Source organism: Lichenostomus cassidix, chromosome 1 (genome assembly GCF_008360975.1).
Source record: "Lichenostomus cassidix isolate B80296 chromosome 1, HeHo_3.0, whole genome shotgun sequence".
Classification (NCBI taxonomy): domain Eukaryota; kingdom Metazoa; phylum Chordata; class Aves; order Passeriformes; family Meliphagidae; genus Lichenostomus; species Lichenostomus cassidix.
This window is the reverse complement of record NC_139479.1, coordinates 4,331,325-4,341,241: the sequence shown is the minus strand read 5'-3', so window position 1 is coordinate 4,341,241 and position 9,917 is coordinate 4,331,325. Positions and strand designations below refer to the sequence as shown.

The 9,917-nt window shown below is 44.1% G+C and overlaps 1 protein-coding gene across 1 annotated transcript; it reads left to right on the top strand.

Moving 5' to 3' along the window:
* The first annotated feature begins 5,071 nt into the window (after window positions 1–5,071).
* On the top strand, window positions 5,072–8,901 carry LOC146444098 (trefoil factor 1-like). Its single transcript, XM_085042926.1, has 4 exons — window positions 5,072–5,181; window positions 6,122–6,268; window positions 7,910–8,059; window positions 8,671–8,901. Exons 1-4 carry the CDS (start codon window positions 5,100–5,102, stop codon window positions 8,676–8,678), a joined length of 387 nt encoding a protein of 128 aa, XP_084899052.1. The 5' UTR covers window positions 5,072–5,099; the 3' UTR covers window positions 8,679–8,901.
* The last annotated feature ends 1,016 nt before the right edge of the window (window positions 8,902–9,917 follow it).

The following is a 9,917-nucleotide window of genomic DNA, read 5'->3' as shown; positions in this document are numbered from 1 at the left end:
TGACCCCTGCCTGCTCCTCTTTACGTTGCTAATTGCTTTGACATTAATGAGTGAATTATGCTCAAATGATACAATATGGGAATATTCATCAGCTGTTCCATGCCTCTGCCTTCAGAACATCAGTGTTTGGAGCTGCTGGGTGATCTCAGTGAATCACAACCAATCCACAGGCATGGGTTTGCTTTAGGTTTAGATAATTTTGAATTATCTGTGAAACTCTGCTTTTTACAGCATTTTCCATTCTCCAAACCAGGACATTTTTACCAGATTCAGTATCAAACCCAAACTAGATTATCTTGGGTTTGAACTTGAAACTTTCACTAGATGATTTGAAAAGATGTCCCTGAGAAATTACGAAAATCTAAAGATGTAATGATAAAATCATGGGACCTGACAGACTAAATTAATCCATCCCTGTGCCAGTTCCTGGTGCTTACAGGAAAACTTCAAAAACAAGCAAAGATCATCCAGTCATACACCATATTATTCTCATTTCTTGCTCTTGCTCCATTATTTAATTGAACGCTTTCTGGTTGTTTTATTCTGAGAAATGATGAACAACATTTGCTCAAGTCCAACCAGCCACAAGCAGTGATAATTTCACAGAATACCCTTCTGACCCCCAAGGATTTGCAGCTTGAACATTCCCTGAGACAGATGTGTAGTTTGGGAGTTTAACAATCCCAAACAACATGGAAAGGTAGACACAGAGTGGGTTTATAAAATGGAAAAACTTCTCAGATCTGTGATTCTCTATTCCTTGCCTAATTGTTAATCTGTCACTTGCTTTTCTCACGGTTGCTAAGCACTGAGCTGATGTTTTCACAAAACTGTTCTCCTCCATATGCTCCTGTCATCCTCACACTGAACCTGAGTGTTCACAACCAGCTCAAGGTCCTTTATTGTCACTGGAAAGGTGGGATTGCTCCTTTCCCAGCTGCATCACTGCATATTCCCAGACATGAAGCATCCTGTGCCATCCAACTCCACAGTTGCTCCATTTTGCACAATCCATCAGAGAAACTGCCTCATATCAGGAGTGCCACAGAAATTCTGTGTCACCAACAGATGTTACCCTCTCACCTCATGGTTTATCAGTCTGTTTAGCTGCAAAAGTCCCAATAACTCTCTGCAGGAATCTCCTCATGACCACAGCGAAAACCATCCCACCCTCTGCTTGTTGCCCTGTTTTCATCCAGGAGAAAATGTTCTGTGACAACTTAGTTTCCAAGATCTCTACACTCTTCCAAACATTTTTCCATAGCTCAGTCCTCTCGTGAGCCAGAGGTTTTTCTCAGCATCTCTCAGTGTCTCCTTTCCACCTCAGGGCAGCCAGAACATCACAAAGTGATGTGGGCATGGTAGCAGCAGGGACTGGAGCCATACCACAGTCATGTTTTCTCCTTTGTACTCCTTCCCTAATAACCACTGAAGCCAATTTGCCTTTTTGTCACTTTGACTATTCAGCTGGCACATCCACGGTGATGGAAAGCTCTGTGAGTGACAGGAGCTAATTTGCAGCCCATCCTGGTGATTATACACTTAGGTTACTCTTTCTCCATGCACTTTACTTTGTACTTTGTTTGCCATTTATCACCCAGTCAATCTTGTAAGATATTTCCACCACTTTTTAAGAAATATGAAAAATAATTCTGAATCATCAGCATATTCATCATTTCATTATTCACTGAGTTTTCTTGATCATCTATGACCATGTTGAACAAAAATCCCCTCCTCTCCCTTGTGATTGCTGACCTTTGTCTCCTATCTGAAAAGATGTTATTTGTTTACCTCTTTGGGATTTTACTTCCCTGCAGTAGATTTTTTTTCTATTTTCTTTATTTGACTTTGAAAAAAAAAAGGTCTTTTTTCCTTCTAGTAGCCTCCTTTACTCTCTCATTTAATTATTCTGGGTCTATATATGTGCCTGAGGACAGCATTTTCATATTTTTTGTTCAATGGTAAATATTTACTGAGTTTTTCCTATTGTGTCTCTCAATAGCACCCTGCTGTTTGCCAACATTTCACACATTTTACTCTTCATTTAAGCTCAATTTAATATGAATTCTTGGTTTATGTTTCCCTTTTTAGAAGGCAATAAGCCAGGATTTGGTCTCCCTCATTGCATGGTAAACAGGAATGCATCACAACCATCATCATAACAAGACTTTTTAATGGCCACATCTTGAACCAGATCTTCTGCATTTCTCAGGAATGGGTCACCACCCCTCTCTGGGTCACTACAAACCTGATGGGGCCTAGAAAAGAGACAAATGAGTATTTCCCTGCTTTGCTGGCTCCAAACAGGGTGTCCTCTTCTCCACAGGTTGGTTCCCACCTCATGTCAATAACAAAAGCCATTTTCTGATGTTATTTTGATGCTCACAAAAAATGGTGGCAATGACAATATCATGGGCTGCTCAGAGATCCCAGAAGCATTAGGGGAAATTACAGGCTCAGATCTGTATTTCTAAACTGGCACTGAGCTTTGCAGCCACAAACAGACCTTTTTGTAGAGTATTAGATGCTGCAATTCGGGTTTTAGATCTGACTGAGCTCTGAGTTCTACATTTGATTAACTTCGGTAATTAAATCTTTCTTTTCACCTTGGGCAAGGATGTTTGCCACAGAAATGTGGCAAAAGTCCTCTTCCAGCCCAGTCTGTGGTTTGTAAAAATGACATATTCTTTTACAAAATTCCCCTGAAGGAGTTTGAACACACAAGGTTCGAGTTTATTTTGACAACTGCATTAATACATCTCTGGCAGGGATCTTGATCAAAACCATGGATCTCAGGGGTTACTTTGAACTGTCCATGTTCAGAATTAAGATGTAGGGTTTTCTCTGTGTTTAGACCTTCCAGTGTTATCTGGCAGACAGACAGATATTGTCCAGGTTTGAGGAATTTCATGTGCCAACTCATGCTTTCACGTGCCTCTCACAGCTGGAAGGAGCAAATTACAGACACCCCTCTCCCTTCCACTGATTTTTTCTCTGTTATGCTGATTTATCTTAAAGAGCACTCAAAACTTGGGATTTACTTTGTGGCCTCACAAGCAGTGCTGTTGGCCCAGTGACAGATTTCTCATGGCAGCATTCAAACCAACAGTTACCACAAAAGGAAATTCCCTTTAGGGCCAAAAGAGATAGAAAAAAGTACCCAGATCCTTCCAAAATTCTGGATTAGCAGAATGAAGAGTTGCAGACTGTCACTGACCCACAGCAAAATCAAACACCAGCTGTGGTGATTTCTCTATGTCCTTGCTGGGGAGGAAATGAGAGACCACAGGGCATCTCAAAGGGACCAGAGGAGGGTGGTGAGGGAGGACAGGGAGGCTGGAGAGGAGAAAGAAACCCTCCAAACCTTCTGGCCACGGGTGCTCGCAGAGTCTGAGCTCCCCGCACAATTCCCAAAAGCCTCAGGGAGGTGCCGGCCTCTCAGAAGGAAACACTTTTACAGGGAAACCCCAGATAATTTTCAAGGCTTTGCTATCTAAACATATTAAAGAGCTTAAAGTAATCCCCTGGCAGAAAGCAGGCAGCTGATTTCTCGCAGTGTGTTTGCTTTGCGATGCCAATCAAACGCTCTTTCCGCAGCGAGAGCTCGCTGGGAGATTTGCCTTTGTGCCCCAGCTGGGATCCAACCCAAGGGGTGACAGCCAGCAGATAAGGGCTTAATTAATGTCCAGAAAGGAGCAGGAGCGACAAATGTTATCTGCAGTTTCACCTGACTCACACGATGGGCTGATAATCCGCTGAGAATTCCATGAGAGTCCAAAAGCAGTGCGGTCCCCCTTGGGATCACTGCTTTCCTCTCACATTGGTGGTTCAGCCAATCTCACCTTCAGATCCTTGAGAAGAAAGCTGATGGAAAAACCACCAATGGCTTCTCTGCACAGGCATCATGGTGGACCTTTGCACACAAGGGAAGAACTGGATTTTGAGTTCTTAATCCCACATTTCCTCTAAGGGATGGAATGAAAAGTGTGATATGAGCTGCTCAGGGATGGAGCACAGCCCTCGCCTGCCTGCAGCCTGGTGTCTTGTGAAACACAGGAGGATACACAGAATATCTAATTTATGAACTGTGGATTTCAGTGAGAAATGCCATCCATGTCTTAGATAGGGAAAGATATAAATAGAATCCATAAAGTATTAAATAAGTCAACCTTTAGAAAAAAAGAGCTCTGTCATTTTTTTGCCTTGTAAAGCAAAATCCATCCCGCTTTGTTGGAAATAGTTTTTAACAAATAAACTTCCTCCAAAACGCAACCATAGAAGCTAAAAGTTCTCACTCAGAGCTTTGTAATCAAAAGGTGCACAAAACAAACTCATTTATACTATTCAAAAGCATGAAGACATAATTCTGTCAGAGGTCAAAAAAGTGCATTGTGTCTCTCTTTTTGGTGATTAACAGGAAGAATTTCCTGGTGGAGTCTCTGTGCTGTTGATCTTCTTGGGCTTTTGGGGTTTTTTATCCCTTGATCTTACCTTCTTTTCCTAAATTTCCCTGTGTGGAAACCAACAGTGGCCGTAGCTCGGCTCAATATTTCAGTCACACCTCCCATTTTCTGTGTTTATGTCTTTTTTCAGGTGCACAGTGGTCTCCTGAAGCTCAGAGGTGTCACAGCTCAGCCCCTCTCCCTTATCTGCTTCAGAGTAAGCATAACCAAAACCTTAAGGCCAGGGAAAAATTGAGGCAGAAAAGATACACCTGGATAGAAAATACATGTAATGATTTTTCTGTAGTGACTGGAAAATAAAACTGCCCAGAGGACTGAAATACTCTAAAAGCTATGAAATCAGTTGGCACCCAGAGCACCCAGCAGCATCCCCTTGATAGATTATGGGATCACATAATAGATATGTATCTATAGGTATGTAATAGATATGTGATCAATAGCTCATGGGAGCCTGGAAATTTCTCTCTGGGATATCAAAATATGCATGGCAACACTTCCTAACCAAACAAAAGAAAACCCAGCCTCTGGGTGAAGCATCAGATGGAACAATGTTATCAGAGCTCGCTGGGCAAACACAGGGAGTGCATAAAACCTGCTGCTTCCAAGGAAAGCAGCACCTCTCCTCTTGCCATAGCCATGGATCTCAAGGTGGTCTGTGCACTCTCCATCACCCTTGTCATAGCCCTCAGCACCCTGGCAGAGGGAATTGCACCTCCAAGTAAGTACATCCACTTGCTGTTTCCTTCCAGGTACGTGTGGGACCCTCATCCCATCGGCTGCAGCCAGAGCCTGTTGGCATTAGCACACCAGACAGCAAATGGCTTTCTCTGCTGCTGTGTATTCCCAAAGTGGAGACTACTTTTTAATTTTTTTTCAGAGAGATCTATAGCAAAATGTGAAAGCCTGCAGGTGAATGTTGGTGGAATAACCAGGAGCTCGCTGCAAAGGCAGAGGAGGTGGATAGAACAGGACCAGGAGCAAGCTTTGTCTAAATTGCCTGCTGACATTTGTATAATGCTGCTTTGCCATGTGAATACAGTTTTAAAGGAGTCTATCTGCCTCCCCATTAAGAGGCAAGTCATTTAGACAACTCCAGAAGTGGAAAGCAAGTAACTCAATGACAGCCAGAGGACAGCTGCAGAATTTCTTGGTTGAGGATGATTGTGCAATAGACTTGGAATGTTAAAAGTATAGCTGCAGCTGTTTGCACATCATCCTATATTTCACAGTCACCTGTCAAGAATGCAAAGATTTTGTATCTTTACACCTGTTTGAATATCCAATGGACCCTTAACTGTTTTTCTCTTCATGTGAGATGGGCAAAGCAGCAACATTTAATAGCATAATATTTGAAGTTCTTGGGATTTCCCATTTGGTGTGGTCGATTCAAAGTCCACAAACCCCACTGTGCTGGGCTGGCTTGGCTGGAAGTGGGACCTTTGACAAACTCCCAAAGGGTGATATACAGCCCTAACCAAAATTGGTGGGAGTCTAAAAGCAGCATTTAAACCCCTGAGGTTGTGGTCTTGGCAGGGAACAGAAAAGATGGAAAGCATCTAGGGAAAAAGCATTGTCCCCAGTGAGCATCTGATAAATGCCCTTTTGCTATCAAGTGCACAAACTGACACCCTGTGACTTGCTCCTTCTGTCCTGAACAGCAAAATGCCAGTGTAAAGTGGTTCCCAGGGAGAGGACAAACTGTGGCTACCCCGGGATTTCAGCAGCAGAGTGCAAGAGAATTGGGTGCTGCTTCAACGCTTCAGTCCCCAGCGTCCCCTGGTGCTACAATCCTAGGGCAAAGAAAGGTAATATCTCTGCCAGAAACACTGATTTGCATCATGTTTGATTATCCAGAAATCTGTACAGCCAGGGAGCAGCTCTGCTTTTCTCCTTAGGCAAGAAAAGTGGGCACAAACCTCTGTTAGGAGACCAGTGGTGGTAAAGTGCAAAGTCAGGCATAGCTTATTTATCAGACTTCTGCCTCATCCTCTTCACACAATGTATTTCCTCTTCCTTCAGGCTTCTAGTTGTCAAAAAACCCATGCTGAATATTTAGAGACATTTCACTGCAGTTTGTGGTCTTGTTCATGGGTAGAGCAAGGGATCCTCAGCACTTAGTTAAATGGGTTTACTATGTGGCTACTTGTCTGACATCTGTCAACGTCCTGTTTCTATTTTTTGCCATTATTTTCTCAGAGAGGATAACAGCTGCTCTCTCCCAGTCTTTCAAGGATTAGGTGTATATTTTACATAACTGTGTTAAGTAACCGAGTGTAATTAGCTGCATTAATTAACTCAGTGTAAGCTACATTTGCTGGCCTGACAGCACAACTCCTTCTTAGGAGAGCTTCAGGGCAGCCTCAGCAGCTGCACAGGTGACATGAAAGGAAATGAGGGTGCAAAGGCAATGTTACCCAACAGAGGAACTTGATATAAATCCAGATTAGTCAACAGGGATCAGAATTACAGGAGGAAAAAATAGTTTTGCTTTTGAGTAGTGTTTGCAATTCTTGTAAGTCTTGAAAAACGAGCAGCAGCACCTTACTCTGCCATTTTCACAGAACTGCTTTTCTAAGCAGAACTGCTTCAGGAGAGGAAAACTGAAGTATTCCAGCTGGGTGGTATAACATCTTTACTTGTGATTTTAGTTTTAAGTGCCTGGAAGAGCTGTGATTTCCTCCTAAAAGACTTATTTCCTTTCTGTACCTTAAGCTGGCATGCAGAGAGGGCTGGGTTGTCCTCTCCCTGTGTTAGCTCTGGGTTTGGCATGGGGTCAGCCATGGACATAGCCTGGTGTGAGGCCAGTGCATGAGTTACCACTACAGGAGACACAGAACTCCTCACCCCATTGCTGGATTTACAAAAGGTAAAGATGGCTCAATGCCAGGTACTTCCAGGGGTGAAATTTGCCTTCTGTGGTCCCTGGGGCACAGCAGCAATTCATCACCCTTTGGTATTTAGCTTTGCTTTGTAGGCTGGGTGAGGATTTGGGTGAATTTGCTGCTGAAGTTGGTACAGAGCTCATCGTGGTCACCACATCTGCTCTGTGTCACATCAGCAGGCACATGGAGCACCAAGTAACACATTCCCCTTCCTTCCTTCCTTCCTTCCTTCCTTCCTTCCTTCCTTCCTTCCTTCCTTCCTTCCTTCCTTCCTTCCTTCCTTCCTTCCGTCCTTCCTTCCTTCCTTCCTTCCTTCCTTCCTTCCTTTCCTTCCTTCCTTCCTTCCTTCCTTCCTTCCTTCCTTCCTTCCTTCCTTCCTTCCTTCCTTCCTTCCTTCCTTCCTTCCTTCCTTCCTTCCTTCCTTCCTTCCTTCCTCCTTCCTTCCTTCCTTCCTTCCTTCCTTCCTTCCTTCCTTCCTTCCTTCCTTCCTTCCTTCCTTCCTTCCTTCCTCCCTCCCTCCCTCCCTCCCTCCCTCCCTCCCTCCCTTTTTTTTGCCTGACACAGTGAAGAAAGTGTGTCCCAACGATCCTTACTCCAGGATAAACTGTGGCCACCCTGGCATCAAGGCCAAGGAGTGCACCAAGAAGGGCTGCTGCTTCAGGGCTCACCCCGCTGGTGTTCCCTGGTGCTTCTACCACCGTGTCATGGAGGAAGGTAATGTCCCTCTGGAGATGTCCCCTGTGTCCCTGCGGGTGCTCCACAGCTCCTGGCCAGGCTTGGTGTGCTGAGCCAGCTAGAGATTCCTAAGAGTGTGAGCAGGAAAAGGTGGCTAAACCCTAAAAAAGCCCTGTACAGAGAGGGGAGTGTTGCCAAACATCTGTGTCTGGAATTTGGGGGCAATGTGGCTGCACAAGTAGCTCAGGTGTGAGCTCAAGCTCTCAGCTGATGCCGTGGTAGAGGTGCAACCACCCAACTCACATCCACCTCATCAGCATGAGAGATAGAAGGCTTTGCTTTAGAAATGTGGAGTGAAACTTACAGAAATTTCTGATCCCCTACCAAATTTTTTTTCTGTCAGGATTGACCTTTCAGGATATTTAATAACCTCAGCCACACTGTGTTTTGTACTGCGTACAATTCACCATAATTTGCTTTTACTGATCTGAATCATAGTCAGGAAGCACATCTACACATGGGGGTTGGTCGAAATTGCTAAAAAATTGCCTTTTGGATGCCCTACATCTAGGCAAAGCACTTCCTAGCATCTTGTGTGATTTGTGGAGAAAACACAGCCCTTAATCTGCTTCTCCTCTTTACCTCCCCAGCTTGTTAAAGAAGAAACTTCCATCGAGAACTTTGCAACCTTTGGATCTACTCCAGTGGAACAACAGACGGAGGTCCCAACTCAGACTTTGTATTTTGCAACAGCCATGATTTCTAGGCTGTTTTTTATCTGGGATGGACTCCTTCCTGATGAAAAGTTACTGGTAGCTTTTATTCTCTCAGTAGGCTAGCACCGCACAGGTTTTCACTGTAATAAAAGATGTACGACACAATTTGTGAGGTTTTTTTTGCTGTCTTTATTTTAAAGCAGTGCATTTCTCTGTTTCCCAGGAAATTTGGCATGTCAGCAACCTGCTGATGAGGGAGCAGCCACTAGTGCTTCCAAAAGGAGCACAGCACTCAGCTTTTTGTGTTGGTTACACTTCACACTTGCAAGTGACTGCTTGAATTTCTTAGCTGGCATCACACAGGCCTCTCATCCTTCTGAATGCTGGAAATATTCAGAATTTGCCTTTACATAGATAATAGCTATGGGTTTGGGGTTTTTTTTTTGTGCTCTTGGGACACAGGGAAAGGTATCTTTGTTAGCTGATCCCTGAGTTGGTCTGACTCAACCTGTCACAGCATTTCACTGTTGTCATTGTAAAATCTTCCTCCTTAACACACCTCCTTGGAGGTTGGATTTATCCCAGTACAGTTTTGTGATGGGTAAGTTTGTCCAGGCAGGTGAAAAATTAGTCATTCATAAGCCACTTCCAACATCAGTCAGTCCTAAGGGATGATGGCTATTCTGGGAATTTACAGTGGGTAAGTGCTTGAGGTCTCTCTAGGTAGGTTGTTATCCACACCCACACAAAAGAACTCGGAAAAAATTTGCCTGGAATTCTAAAAATTAGCATTTTTGGTGAGAAAATAAAGCTGGCAGAAACAGAGTGAAAGCCACAGCTGCTGAGGATTTGAGGATGACAGGCAGAGCCAAGGCAGAGCAATGTGAGATCCCAAAACAGGAGTGCACACCAAAGAGGAGCCTGCAGAGATGTGGCTGCAGAAGGAGCTACCTTCCTCTCCTCACCTTCAGGGTCACTCTGAGGGCTCCCCTCACCTGAGACAGTGTCCATGGGCCTCATTTTCAGTGTCCATGGGCCTCATTTACAGCCTCAGAGAGAAAAAGACTTGAATGAAGACTCACCTTTTGTATTTGCAGCCCTGCACCCCCACCTTGCCGTGCAGCAAGCACTAAATAAGTAAACAAGGTTCTGAATGTTTTTCTGGAGGGGAATAAAAGCAG